Source organism: Lycium ferocissimum, chromosome 12 (assembly GCF_029784015.1).
Source record: "Lycium ferocissimum isolate CSIRO_LF1 chromosome 12, AGI_CSIRO_Lferr_CH_V1, whole genome shotgun sequence".
NCBI lineage: Eukaryota > Viridiplantae > Streptophyta > Magnoliopsida > Solanales > Solanaceae > Lycium > Lycium ferocissimum.
The window spans coordinates 34,882,570-34,897,445 of record NC_081353.1 but is presented as its reverse complement, the minus strand read 5'-3'; the positions used below and the strand labels follow the sequence as shown (position 1 = coordinate 34,897,445).

The 14,876-nt window shown below is 33.4% G+C and overlaps 1 protein-coding gene and 1 pseudogene across 1 annotated transcript; one reads left to right on the top strand and one right to left on the bottom strand.

The window, feature by feature from the left end:
• Positions 1 to 5,434: 5,434 nt before the first annotated feature.
• On the top strand, positions 5,435 to 6,212 carry LOC132039697 (protein RALF-like 1). The gene has a single exon (XM_059430201.1). It carries the CDS (start codon positions 5,539 to 5,541, stop codon positions 6,004 to 6,006), a length of 468 nt encoding a protein of 155 aa, XP_059286184.1. The 5' UTR covers positions 5,435 to 5,538; the 3' UTR covers positions 6,007 to 6,212.
• A 4,342-nt stretch (positions 6,213 to 10,554) lies between these two features.
• Positions 10,555 to 14,816, bottom strand: LOC132039557 (adenosylhomocysteinase-like; annotated as a pseudogene).
• Positions 14,817 to 14,876: the final 60 nt, after the last annotated feature.

The following is a 14,876-nucleotide window of genomic DNA, read 5'->3' as shown; positions in this document are numbered from 1 at the left end:
TAACATAACATCAGATCAGTTGTTTTTGGTCTAATTAACAAATCTAATTGTTTTGACTTAGCTTAGAGTTAGTTTTTAGGTTAAACAAGGAGGAGTTTGAAGGAGGGGTGATAAAAAAGAGAAAGAATACACACACAAATATATATTTTTAAAATACATACATACAATACTGAACATACGTACGATAGATCACAAAAACGCCAACATGTGGGGCTTTTGAACCTATCTTATTACTCAGGATATATAGTTGTCACTTATTCTTTTATATCTTACACGTGACATAAGCAAACAGCATAACACAATTTAACATAATCATGACATTGATGAACAAGTGACTCCATTACATGTACAACACGTCCAACAGTCAGAACAATCTGCATCACTATTTGCAAGGCCTCAGACAAGTTTGGAGCCTTGGATTCATGTTTGGGAGAAGTAACATTGCGGGGAGTTTAAAAACCTCCACATTTTTTGGTAAGCTTCGCAATGCCATCACTTCCATAATTGGAGAGTTAACTGCATATAAAGTGGACCAAAATTAAATTAAACCTTAATAGAATACCCCCTTTGTCCTAATGTATGTGACACTTTTTGCTTATCGAGATTCAAACTTCTTAATTTTGAGCGTGAATTTGGACATAGAGGGTGCATTCGGTATGAACAAATGTTTTCCATGAAAAATGTTTTCTAGGAAAATAAAAAGTTATTCTAAGAGCAGTTTTATATAATCTAGACAAATACTACGGGAGGTGAGGTTGGGGGCTATGGGTGGTGGGGATGGGGGCTTCTGGGCTGGGGTGAAGATGAGATGTGTTGGAGGTTGGGAGGACATATATAATCATTGTGGAACTTGTGTCATTTTCCTCATTTTTAAGGAACTTGATTTCCTAGAGAAAATGTATTCCTAAAATTTTGATCAGTGAACATGGGAAAATTGAAAAACATGTTTTGAAAATTATTTTCCTCCATATCAAACACATCTAGAGTCTTTAAATTTCTTAAATCAAAATATACATATTTGAAAACTAAATAAAAAGTATTATAAACCACAATAGTTAACAATTCAAAATATTTAAATGGTATATGAAAGAATCACGGTCAAAAAGGGATTTGTTTGACTCTCCAAATCCAAACACCGTCACATAAATCGGGCAAAGAGAATACTATGCAATACAGAATACAGATTACAAATTAAATTACACGCAGATCCCTTTTTTTTTTTACAGTTCTCGTTAAAATTAGGTACATACTTAATAAAGAAAAGTGATTTTTGCTGTTTTGGGATCATTATATGGCTTTGTATTTACACATAAATTATGATAATATTCAAATAAGAACTGATTTTGGTATAAACAGCTTTATATATTTGTTTTTACCTTCCACACTTACCTATCTTTGTTTACACTTAACTGCATGTATATAATTATAAGTTGCAAAATCTGTTGGTACAAATTGGTATATATCCAATTTTTACTTTTTACTGGGTTTGGAAAAAAAGTTTTCTTGTATTAGAAGGTTCAAACTGCTGGCTCAATAGACTTTTATTTTTTTGGTTTTCTATCCCTTCTCTGGTACTCGTATATATTGAGGCCCGATTAAATTCGGATCACGCTGAAAAATTAGCGTTCTCTAACAAAGGCGACTTCATATCCAAGAGCGATGGTGGTGGTGAATATATGGATTTGGTGTGCTACCAAATGCAATCGTGAATGGTACACAACGAAATACAAAAAAAAATATATATATATATATTATTTGTTACATTTCGCTACAAGTAATGAACGTAACTTTCTACCGATAAAACAATAATCATGGGTATTTACCGGCTGGATAACCAACGAAATACCCATTTGGTATAAAAAAAGACATTCTATTTTGAATATAAATTTCAAAAAAACAATCCATTTTGGCACCGGACTCCATTAAAGTGGATGCTCATGAAATGCAAAGACGTCACCATACTGAATTTTCATTGCTACCAATACACAATAATAGAGGCTTAGCCTTTTAACCACCAAACCTAAAATGGCAATCTCAATTTGCTTCAGATTAAAGTTTTTGGACCAGTAATCTTATCAAAGATATGTTGGACCACAAATATATATGATATCCAAAAATAACTTTAAAATAAATAAAAAAAATTGATAACTCGTGAAATGATTTGAACCTGACCATCAAAAATTTGAAAAATAAAGAGGAGTGCGATAAGTAGCAATATGTAGCATTAAGTAAGATATTCTCAGTCGAATGCAATGGGCCATGTCTTTTTTATTTCAATTTGTAGCATATTCTCGTGAAAAAAAAAAAAAAGTAAGATTAAATATTGTTATAAGTAACGTTGAGATGAAGAAGAAACAAAAGGTTAAACTGGTTTCTATTTTCTATTTTAGTTCTTTTCGAAATATGTGAGTTAAGATTTTTTAGAATTTCCTTGTATACATAAACATCTTATTCCTCCCAATAGTAAATAAAATTTGTTAGAAGAGGCAACTAAAAAATATATTTATTGACATTATATTTTTAAATAGAGCACGTAAATCAGTAATTTGTTATAGTGCTAAAGCTATATTTAGAAGAGGCGACTAAGAAATATATTTTTAAATAGAGCACGTAAATAAGTAATTTGTTATAGTGCTAAAACTATAATAAATATATTTATTGACATTGATGAAAAATGAAGAGAATAATCATTAGTGATTGGATCTTTCTTATTTTTCCACATGAAAATCATATGTAAATAGCACGCCGCAACCACTTGTGGATTTTCCAATGATGAACTTCATAGCGTACTATTTCAAATAGTGGCGGACCTAGAATTTTTACCAAGTGGGTTCAATATATAAGAAATATATAAATAATACTGTATATACATATATATTTTTTAAAAATAGATTAAATATACGTATATACAAGGTGTTATTTTTCAACGAAATTGGCTTCATACGAACCCACTAAACCACATAGGACCGCCCCTGAATTTACAAACACCATGCAAATGAATTGGTAACTATTGAGACTAAAATAATCCCTTTTGTTTTGGGATGGATCTAAATAAGCCTTTGAATATGCTAGTTTGAGCTATTTTAATCCTTTATGATTACCGAACTTGGGCACTTTTTGCTTCCGTTACATTTTTACAACGATAGTTATCTAGGACAAAATTAGCTCGTGAGAAACACGTGAGCCGTTAAAACTAGGAAAAAAAAAAAGGAATCAAATCAGAACATGTTTTCTTTTCACTTGTACCTTAAAAAATATTACCTTAGTAGATAGTCAAAATTATCCCGGGATTGTAATCCCGAGACTAATTTAGCCTAAGAGTTGGGATTATTTTATCCATCTCTGACGATGATAAAATAATCCCAAGATAAAGTGGGATAAGATGGGATATCCCATCTTTTATCCCAGGATGCATTTTGTGCTTTGTTTGGTGCAAGGTATAAATTTATCCCGGATAAATTTATACCTCCTACCAAACATGATACAAAAAATTAGTATTGGGATATCCCAACTTATACCATGCACCAAACGACCCCTTAGTGTTTCTAACACCAAAGGGTGCTATTCAGAGTTCCAAGGAGTCAAAGCATTGATTCATTCGTTATTTCTTGGCTTAATGCATATCTAATCCCCTAAGGCCTAAATCTGTTCTTTTTTTTTCATTTTGGCACCTTAACTAAGATTGTTCCTATTAAATTTCTGAACTTATCCTCAAGTGTATCTATTAAACCCTCTAGATCTAAGTTTTATTAGAAGCAAAAAGTAAATTGTGGTAATAAAGGTAAAATAATATTTTAGATGTGTGGTAAGCTATTCTTTAGGTCATGGATGTTTCGGTTTCTGTTTGTTATGCTTTTTCACTGCCAGGTTAATCAAGAGCTTACTCTTTTTTCCTCTCAATTGCTGCTGGCATAATTAAATTAGAATATATGTTAGCATGTTGCTATATTTAAGATAGAATACTATTTAAGTCAGATTGTGTTTGATAGATACACTTGAGGACGGGTTTAGGGGTTTAATAGGAACAATACTTAGTTGAGGTGTCAAAATGGAAAAAAGAACAAGTTCAGGGACTGCATATGCATTAACCCTTATTTCTTATTATAATGGAGGATAAAAGCAGGCATATGGTATGTTTAATTGGTTTGAAAATTGTTTTCTTTAGGGACAAATTGGAGGAATGGTTTGGGAGAAGTACCATGTCCCAACAATATTTTCAGTTTAAACCGCTCATGTGCTTTGTCGAGCCAATTTCGTTAAACATATATATTATCCCGTGTTTTAAATATGACAGTTGATGAAAAATGCTCAATTTTGACAAATATAAAAAAAAAAAAAAAAATTAAAAAAAAAAAACTAAAACAACTAAGTTATACATCTGAAGGACTAGTTTAGACTAACCTCAAAAATAAATAACTTTTCTGTCCTTTTCTAGTATACTACGTGAAGAATTGGAAACCAGCCTATAAATCCAAGATATTTCGAACCCAGCCTAGATCCAACTTACTTTGTACATAATTATCATACTTCCAAAGTCAAAGCTGCTTGTCTTAAAGCAAAAGCCACTGGCAAAATTTTTGTTTCTTGATTTATGCCAAACTTAAAATTCAAGAAAACCAGTAAAATTGGTGGTCGATTGCTTAAGTACTTTTTTATTCTTAATCAAAGGTCTTGAGTTAGAATTTTGGGTATAAATCGTCTTTATTAAATTTCAGATTTACCTTTAATGTGGGAGTTTCTAACAAAAGTTCAAATTTAGTCGTGCTGCATTGCTGATATCCATTCCAAAAAAAAATCTGAAATTAGCTACGAACTTCGTCGCTAAATTGCTTGTAGCTAATATAATTTTGTGATAATCTGCCGCCAAATAGGAGAATTTGTTGTTTGGCTGCAGAATTTAACTACAAAATTTGTCCGTTATTGATTCCTATTTAAATGAACGGCATAGACATCAAAAAAAAATTGGCATTTCTTCAAGTTGAGGTCAATCTATATTTTTCAAACCTAAAGTTCCTTGAGAAGACAGCTCAAATACTCAATAAACTCTTGGGATATTTACAAAGAGATCAAGATATCAAACACCGCTTTTCTCAAAGTCATTGGCCGAAGTTCCTAGCGATCAATGTCCAAATCATCCTACGTTCGAGAAATACGCTATTAACTGCTCTCAAACAACGGAGAAATTTAGGAAAAAAGAATCAAAAGAATAAACAGAAATATACCACATTGTTTATCAATAAAATTATGTTTCATCATATTTTATTTGTGATTGCGGTTAATTTCGACACTCTAAAATTTGTTGCAAACAAATGAACACAAAAAAAAAAAAAAAAGGGTGGTGGGACACTCTCACTACTCCACCCCCAGGCCCCCACAATCCTCCCATGACTATTGAGTAGCAAAGTAGGTGTATGTAATGGATTGATCCCTACATCATTAAATGTCTCCTCATTAATTACAGCCCTCCCCAAAAATTTCCAAATTTCACACCCTGGAATCTCACTTTCACAGCCCAAAATACAAAAAAAAAAAAAGAAAATGACAACACCACCAGGGGAAAAACAAGAACAAATTCAACCTCCAACACACAAAATGCAAAAAAGATCCCAACTTTATTTCCACCCATTCAAGACCCTCATTTTCTTGATTCTTTTCAGCCAAATCCAAATGAAAATTTGCTGTGGGGTTTCAGTTTTTGACCTTAAATCAGTTAAAGATAGTAACTTTGAGCAAATGGGGAAAAGGGGTTGTGTTGAAAAGCTTAAAGAATGTTCAACAATGGTGAATGAAGAAGAAAATTTGATGGATAGTGAAAGTAATAGAAGAGTTTTGTTGATGCAAAAAAAGTACATTAGTTATGGTACATTGAGAAGAGATTTGGTGCCTTGTAATACACCTGGTGCTTCATATTATAATTGTAAACCACCTGGTGCAGCTAATACTTATAATAGAGGTTGTGAGATTATTACAAGGTGTGCTAGGGAGATCAGTGATATCAAATCTTGATTTTTGGAAGAAACTTTATGCAATGAAATTGGTAAAGTTCTAGTCTTTTGTGCTTTTGAATATTAATTTAGTTATGTTGGGACTGTGGTGGTGGGGGGAGGGGGAGTTTTTGCTAATGTTGTATACTACAAAATCTATGTAACCAGAATGTACCATATCAAGTACAAATTCTGCTCATGCCAAATATTTTTTTGGCTCTATGTATATATGCTCCTATTTATTTGCATTATGAAGCACAATATATCATGTGTGCTTAAAGGGGTCATCAAATTAAATTTAGACACCTTCTTGACCAGTGGACACAAATTTTAGCACAAACTTTATGCAATGAAATTGGCAAAATTCTATTTTGCTTTTTGAATATTAATTTAGTTATGTTGGACTTGTGGGACTTGTGGGGGAGTTTTTGCTAGTGTTGTATGTCAATTTAACCACAATGTTCCAATATCAAGTATACTGTCTTTCTGCCTTATTTGAGCCGAAGGTCTCTCTAACAGCCCCACTTGTGGGATTACACTGGGTATGTTGTTGTTGTTGTTGTTGCTGTTGTTCCGATATCAAGCATAAATTCTGTTGATGCCAAATATGTTTTTTGGTTGAATGTATATACTTCCAATCTCTTTCTATGCATTATGAAGAACAAAATCATATGTGGGATTACTTGTGGGATTACACTGGGTATGTTGTTGTTGTTGCTGCTGTTGTTTATCAAATATAAGTTCTGCTGATGTATATGCTTCAAATATTTTTGATATCAAGTATAAATTCTGGTGATGCCAATGTATATGTATTCAATCTCTTTCTATGCATTATGAAGAACAAAATATCATGTGTGCTAAAGGGGTCATCAAGTTAAATTTTGACAACTTGTTGAAGATACTAAAAGGAGTAATAAGGCTTTTAGGGTCTCAAATTTATTAGGATATTAACCATAATAGTAGAGGAATTTTAAGTCAAGTTCTGATCTCTCACTTTCTTAAAGATAAGTTTAGTGCCTAACAACAGTTACCAATTTAAAAAAAAAAAAAAAGATAAAGTTTAGTCCTGCCCATCTTCCAAATTTGCTGTAATTTCATCTGGTCCACAAGAGAGGCTTCCATTTACTAAAGACACAATGATTTCTGTTGTGTGTTATTCTTTTAATGCTTTCTTCTAAGAAATCATTAGGTGTAAATTTGTGTGGAGCAGAGTTTGACATCTTTTCTGCTACTCTTTTAAGAAACCAAATATGATTCTTTAGATATTATTATGATATTGAGCTTCCATTACAAAATCTGTCATCGTTTTGAATGTTTTTAGGATTATGTACACGGGTTAAAAGTGTTTCTACGAGAATATCATGTCTATATGTCTCTGATGAGTGGATTTTTTGGGTAAATGACTGTCTAAAATATACTTTAGATGCATATTGAGATGCCAAGGGCTAGAATTTTGGAGAATGCTAACAATCAAGAAGGTAACTACTCGGTATCCTCTATCGATGGGGTGCCTGTCTGTGGAGTATTTCACTATTTTGTGGAAATGACGTGAAGTGGATGCCAGATAAAACAAAATTTGAGCAGTATTTTAGAAAGTGGAGCTTAGGAAAGATCTAGTGAAGAGGGAAACATGGTGCTTTAGGAAAGACCATTAGTAGTCGATTAATGACATGATATAAGCTTTCAATGAAGACGGTTCTTTAACATTTCATTTCTCTTCTTTCATTATAATCTTTTTGGGCTGAGGAAGGTGGTGATGTTTTCTGGTTTTCGTAGGCGAGTTATTGGCACAATTGATCAAAGAAACAGTAGGAAAATTTGCACCACTGAAAAAATAACAAGCACGGTTGTAACAGAACCAGTATGATCTCCCAAAAAGAATTAGTTGAGCGTTGAATAGTTCTCAGCAATATTCAGTTCATTAGCTTTACCCTCAACATTAGGAAGCTGATATCCTTTAACTTTTGCGGAATTATCTACTTGATTCAGTTTGATATGTCAGTATTGATGGTACAGAAAGAATGTCTATCGTTGCTAAAAGGGTGGTTTCTTGTGATTGCTTTAATTCATCTTGTCTTGTCGACTTTGTAAGGATTTCATGTTACAAGAACTCCTTCGTGTGCTTGCAGAGAAGACATTCCCTTTTCTTGGCTTGAATCATCTTTATTTGACTGAAATTTTGTAAAGATTTGCTTGTTTGATGTCAAAAATGTGAAAAAGGTGAAACTCAATTTCCCTGTGAAATCGTATATCTTCGCTGTATTGATATATTTTGTACCCTTCATCAATAACTTTGTTACAATGCGCTAGCTGCAAAATGAGATTAATTTGAATCACGCGGAATGGATAAATATGATAATATATCGTCGACTCCTACTAATTTGTGATTGAAAGTAGTTGATTGAATCATGGAATGGGTTTGCATTCATTTTACTTAATGCAACTCTGTAACTGTAAGGGAGGCCCCAGCAGCCTGTTCCGGCATGCCATGCCTTAGGAGGTTGTGTTAGGCCTGGTCCGACCCATTTGACATCTCTATAATATCAGGTTGTGTTTCACGTTTCCCATGAAATTTGTATTGCATATTCCTATCTAGTTGGAGTTGTCTTTTCCTCAAGTTAAAACAGAGAGAAGTATATGTTGCATAAACTGTCCACAGTAACTCCAGAAGGAGATTATCTTTCTTTTCTGAGATCTCTCACAAAATGTACTATTATCTACTATATTAATCCTCAATGCAAGCAACTTGACACTTCAGAAAAAAATATATGTTTGTTAACAAGTCTCATCTTGATTTGCTTTTCTCTTTGCCCTTAGTTTGACGAGTGAGAGGCTAACATTTAAACCACAGTTCTAGCAATATGTTACTATTTGCAAATCTCACTGGAGGAAAAAACGGGCTATGTGATTTCTTTGCATTTGCCCAAACCGTGGTGGGTAGGTTATCAGTAATTGTGCCCCTGGGAGGCATCAGTATTTCGGAAAAAATAGTCGAAGTGCGTGCAAGCTAATTCAAGACACCATTGACATCAGAAAAGATGCTACTATACCTCCAGAAGGAACCAATAAATGATAGAGCAGCTTTCTTTATGCTAATGACTATGTATGGTATAACACCTTATAGCTCTGAAGGACATAATGATCATAAATAGATCTCATTAAATGCCTAATAAATTTATCCTAATTTATACCTTATACCAAATAAAGTATAAAATGCATCAGGTTATATAGATCCTGATTAAGATATTATCTAGAAGGAACCAATAAATGATAGAGCAGCTTTTTTGATGCTAATGACTAATGTATAGTATAACACCTACAAGGTCTAGCCTAACTTCAAACTAGTTAAAGTTTAAAACACTGTAAACTGAGAGACTAAACTGAGAGACTATTCTTACAATAGGGGTCCTAAAAATGGCTATTTGTGTACTTCACTCCCTAACGGCTAACATATACTTCACCACGTTAGGCTCACAAAAGAGTCATATATATTAATAATAATAACATACCTAGTGTAATACTGTAATCCCACAAAATGAGGTATGAGGAGAGTAAAGTGTACGCAGACTTTATCTTTATCTGCCATGTTATTTCTGATAGACCTTCGGCTAAAAGAGTCATATTTACATGGGACAGAAATGTGCTCATTTTAAAATAAAAATAAAAATGAAACGTGGTTTTATAATTCTTTTACATTAACTATTGCACAATGAATTAATGATCATCATTCAATTAAATTCAAAGAGACACAGGCTGATCCTTGTCATATTCTGAAATTATTCAAAGCTACGGAAAATGTCATTGATTGACGAACTCTTGCAGTAAATTTAATATCTACAAAGAAAAGATATTCATTTTTTCACTTTATCCAGAAAAGCTGTAATAATACCATATCCATATCCATTAATTAGCAGAACAAATACCTGCCTACTAGTAGGGGAATTATTAATAGCTACACAGACGTGGCTCTATTTTGTTTGGTGGAAAGTAGAAAATAAAAACTAGCCGCCCTAATTAATGTAAAATATTATTCTCACCCATGAAATCTATATATTTTTTATAAGGCACCTATAGTATATGATTATAAGGTAGGAAATAAAAGATTTATTTTTCTTTATTTAGCCTAAAACTTGAAAGGGCAAGAAAGTAGAGAAAATTATTTTTCCTTTTAACACATTCGATATTTACATCAAATCAAATAATCTACACTTAAACATAACCAAGTTATAAAAATTTATATAGAAGACATTTGTCTTATATTAATTATTACTAATTAGTTTGATAAAAACGCGGGAGTGCTGGTTAAATATTTACTTTGTCCCCTCTCAAAACCAAAGATTCTTTCTCATGGTGACAATTATAATATACTTTTTCTAGAGAAACAAGATTTGAACTTTCGTCTCCAACACACAGTTAAGACGAAATGCAGAACAATCTTTAACTTTATTTTCCTACAGATACAAGATTATCTTTTGCAAAACACAAAATTAGAGGAAATGATGATGTAGAAATAATTTTAACCCAACAAAGTACAAAAACGCTAAACACATGGTATAATACCTCAGAGACATACTAAAATTTGTATGGATAAAAACTGCAATTCACTGAATATGGCAAGTGTTACATCAATATCTTCAAAGAAAGTCATAAAACAAAACAAAATGGAATCCAGTAGCTATAACATCATATTACACCACCTCCATATTCAAACATTTATCAACACATTTTGGTCTTCCTTCAAATAAGACCATTTCATTTCCAGCAAATATTCCAAAACCCCACCAAAATAACCCCAACAGAACAAAATCAAAGTATTAAAAAGAGAAGACACCATGCCATAAGATTGTGTTTGTTTTTTCCAGTCTCATTTTGTCTTTTCCTCAGTACCTGTAGTGAGCAGGCTTGTAAGGACCCTCAACCGGTACACTAATGTAATCAGCTTGGTCCTTAGAGAGCTTAGTAAGCTTAGCTCCGAGCTTTCCTAGATGAAGGGCAGCCACCTTCTCATCGAGGTGCTTTGGCAAGACGTACACCTTCTTCTCATACTTGCCACTCGCCTTCTCCTTCCACAACTCAAGCTGAGCAATGACTTGGTTCGTGAACGAGCACGACATGACAAAACTGGGGTGTCCAGTGGCGCATCGGCCAAGACAATGATTCCACTGTTGGTGTCGGGGAAAACCCATCTGTCGGTTTGGGGCTTGATCGTAATTCTCTTCACACCCGGGAAAGTCTCGAGACCAAGCATGTCGATTTCGTTGTCAAAGTGGCCAATGTTGCAAACAATGGCGTTGTTCTTCATTTTTCTCATGTGGTCAACCATGATGATGTCCTTGTTGCCAGTTGTGGTGACAAAGATATCGATGTCGGAAACAACATCCTCGAGGGGAAGAACTTGAAGGCCTTCCATGGTAGCCTGGAGAGCACAGATTGGGTCAATCTCAGTTACGATCACACGGGCACCTGCTTGTTTCAAGGCAGCAGCACAACCCTTTCCGACATCTCCATAACCAGCAACAAGGGCAACCTTTCCGGCAATCATAACATCAGTAGCCCTCATGAGACCATCAGGCAGTGAGTGGCGGCATCCATACAAGTTGTCAAACTGAGTACACACCAAGGTAACAAAAATTCATCAGTCAATTAGCTTGACAGTTATATATAAGCTTGGATTATAGCTAAACAAAGATCTAATACATCAGGCATCTACAACTAATGACCAAATCATGCTGATGCCATGAATACTTTGTATCATAGATCTATTGAGTAATACATCTTACTAAATCAATTTGCGATTCTCATTGTATGTAATTATAGAAAGTGCAAAAGAAAACAAGACTACTATAATTGGAAAAATGGCCATTTCAAGCTATAAACTTTTTCTCTCTAGATAAGGGGTAATCAACCTTGTCTAGCAAATGAAGCACAAATCATTTCTTCCACTTGCAGAACGAGTTAAAGATTTGAAAAACTATTACATCAAACTATACTGCTAGACCAAACAGAAAAGCAAAGCAGAAATGATGATTCCTCTTTTGAGCAAAGAGTTTGTGCACCACGAGTAATCAGTACGTTAAATCATACGTTTCAGAATCGCACTGGTTTCGAACTCGACCTTGAAAGGGAGCAAAGATCAATGATGTACTTGCTATTAAAGAGTACCAACACATTTCACTACATCAAGCAGCGCCTTTATTATATGTGATCATTCAAACTATAGCAGAAAATTAGAATACTATAATTCAAAAAATGTTTACTTCAAGCTATGAAATATTTCTCCCTAAGTAAACAACCTCTTCAATTTTGCCTCTAAAAAATGAAAAACATTCATTTCTCCCATATCCCAAATGAGTTAAGATCCAACTGAACATGAAACTAAAGCAGAATTAACCTCTAATATCCAATTCAGTGTCAAATATGCATATTAGATCTAAATCTCAACAAACATATATACATTTTCCAAAAAAATATAGAGCCAGACTGAAAATCAACAATAACTATAGATATAATGAACCCAAAACAGAGAAGTATCGAAAATATACCTTGCTCTTGGTGACAGAGTCATTGACATTAATAGCAGGGAAAAGCAAAGTTCCATTAGCCTGCATTTGATATAATCTCTTAACACCAGTAGTAGTCTCTTCTGAAACACCAACAAGTCTCTCCTTCATCTTTGTATACTTTAAAGGATCAGTTTTCAACCCGTCCCTAATAATAGTAAGCACAAGCTGAAACTCAGCATTATCGGTCGAACTAGGATCAGGCAATTTCCCAGACTTAGCATATTCCTCTTCAGCTTTAACACCTTCATGGATCAAAAGCGTAGCATCACCACCATCATCAACGATCAGGTCGGGCCCACCACCTGGACCCCAATCAAGTGCCCTCTCAGTACACCACCAGTATTCCTGCAAAGTACAAACAATAAAGTCACTAAATTCACTATAACAGTAAAGTCTCCATGAATAAAGTTTTGTCAAATTATAAGTATAGATTTATTTATAATAATAGTCATTAACTTTATCCATCATTATAATATTATAATTACCTTGATGAATCAAGTTGTGTGATGTTATTAAAGGGATTTTGGGTTTAACATCAGGGAGAACACTATGTACTAAGCCTAAAAGTAATGCTAACTTAATGAAAAAAAAATTGAGTACTCTACATGGTATAACCTGTAAAAGCACCTGTTAACACAATAAAACATTTGATTTCTTATCATTCACCTACCACCCACAATTAAAAAAAAAAATGATTATCCATTTTTAATTGGGATAACATCAGTTTTGGTCCCTCAGTTAATAGTAAATTCTGATTTTGGTCTTGTGATATATGACTTGATTTAATCTTCAATTAATCAAAGTATGTGCATTTGGTCGTTTATGTAGGAAATATGTTATAATTAGACTATTTTTAGAAGTACATAACCCTCAACTATGGAGTTACATTACAAGTTTACAACAAAACACAGGTAATTAAATGGTGAACTGATTAATCGATATATTCAAAAGCTAAGAGATCAAAAATACTCATTTCAAGTAACTGTAGGTTAAATGTACTTAGTGAGATATTATAAGGACTAAAATCAGAATGTATACTACTTCCTCTGTTTCAATTTGTTTGTCTTACTTTCATTTTTAGTCTGATTCAAAATGAATGTCTCTTTCCCTTTTTAAAGAATTCTTTAATTCTAACTTTCCACATGGCATATTTTGAGGCAAAAAGATTAAAGGATAATTTGGTACATTTTTCAATCTTTAGTTAACAATCATGAAATTCAAAAGTCTTCTTTACTTTCTTAAACTCTATAGCAAGTCAAAACCAGACAAACAAATTGAAACGGATGGAGTAATAACTAAGGGAGCAAAAGTATTATTTCCTCCGATTCAATTTGTTTGTCTATTTTGACTTGACACGAAATTTAAAAAAGTAGAGAAAACTTTTAAATCTTGTGGTCTAAAACAAAAGATATGCACAATGTACCCAAATACCCTTTTATCTAGTGATAAACCTGCCATGTGAAAAGTTACTCCATCAAAATTAGTCCAAAAATAAAGCATTTCCTACATAAACAACCAAGTGTACATATTTGAATTAATTGAATGTTAAATGTGCTTAATGGAATATCATAAGGACTAAACTCAGAATTTACTACTCTCTCCGTCCCAATTTATATCACACTCTTTACTTTCCAGTCACTCACAAAAACAATAACACTTTTCTATATTTAGCGACAATTTAACTCTAAAATTCTCATTTTACCCTAATGAAATGATTTCTAGCTTGTAAACTTCGTACCCAGTCAAATACCCTCATGTAAATTGAAACAGATGGAGTATTATTTAATTTATTTTGACAAAATTATACATTTTATACCTGCAAAGTCTCACCCTTCCATGCAAAAACAGCAGCACTATCACGTGCAATAGCAGCAGCAGCATGATCTTGTGTTGAAAATATATTACAAGAACACCATCTAACTTCAGCACCCAATGCAGTTAATGTTTCAATTAAAACAGCAGTTTGTATAGTCATATGTAAACTCCCAGTTATCTTAGCACCTTTAAATGGTTGCATTGGTCCAAATTCAGTTCTACATGCCATTAAACCTGGCATTTCTACTTCAGCTAACTCGATTTCGAGACGTCCAAAATCAGCTTGGGACATGTCTTTAACCTTGTACTCGCGGCCTGAGGTTGTCTTCTCGACAAGTAAAGCCATGGGTAAAGCGAGTATAGTGAAAACAATGAAGAATTTGAGAGAAAACTAAGTTTTTACTCTCTTCTTTGGGTTTCTTGAAAGAAGAAGAGTGGCACAGAGGAAATGAAGGAGGGGTAGGGAGTATAAATAGGGTTTGAAAGATGGAAATGGACGGTTGAGATTTGTTTG

Excerpts from the sequence above, each read along its gene's own strand:
- LOC132039697 (XM_059430201.1), top strand. The coding sequence starts at position 5,539 with ATGACAACACCACCAGGGGAAAAACAAGAACAAATTCAACCTCCAACA.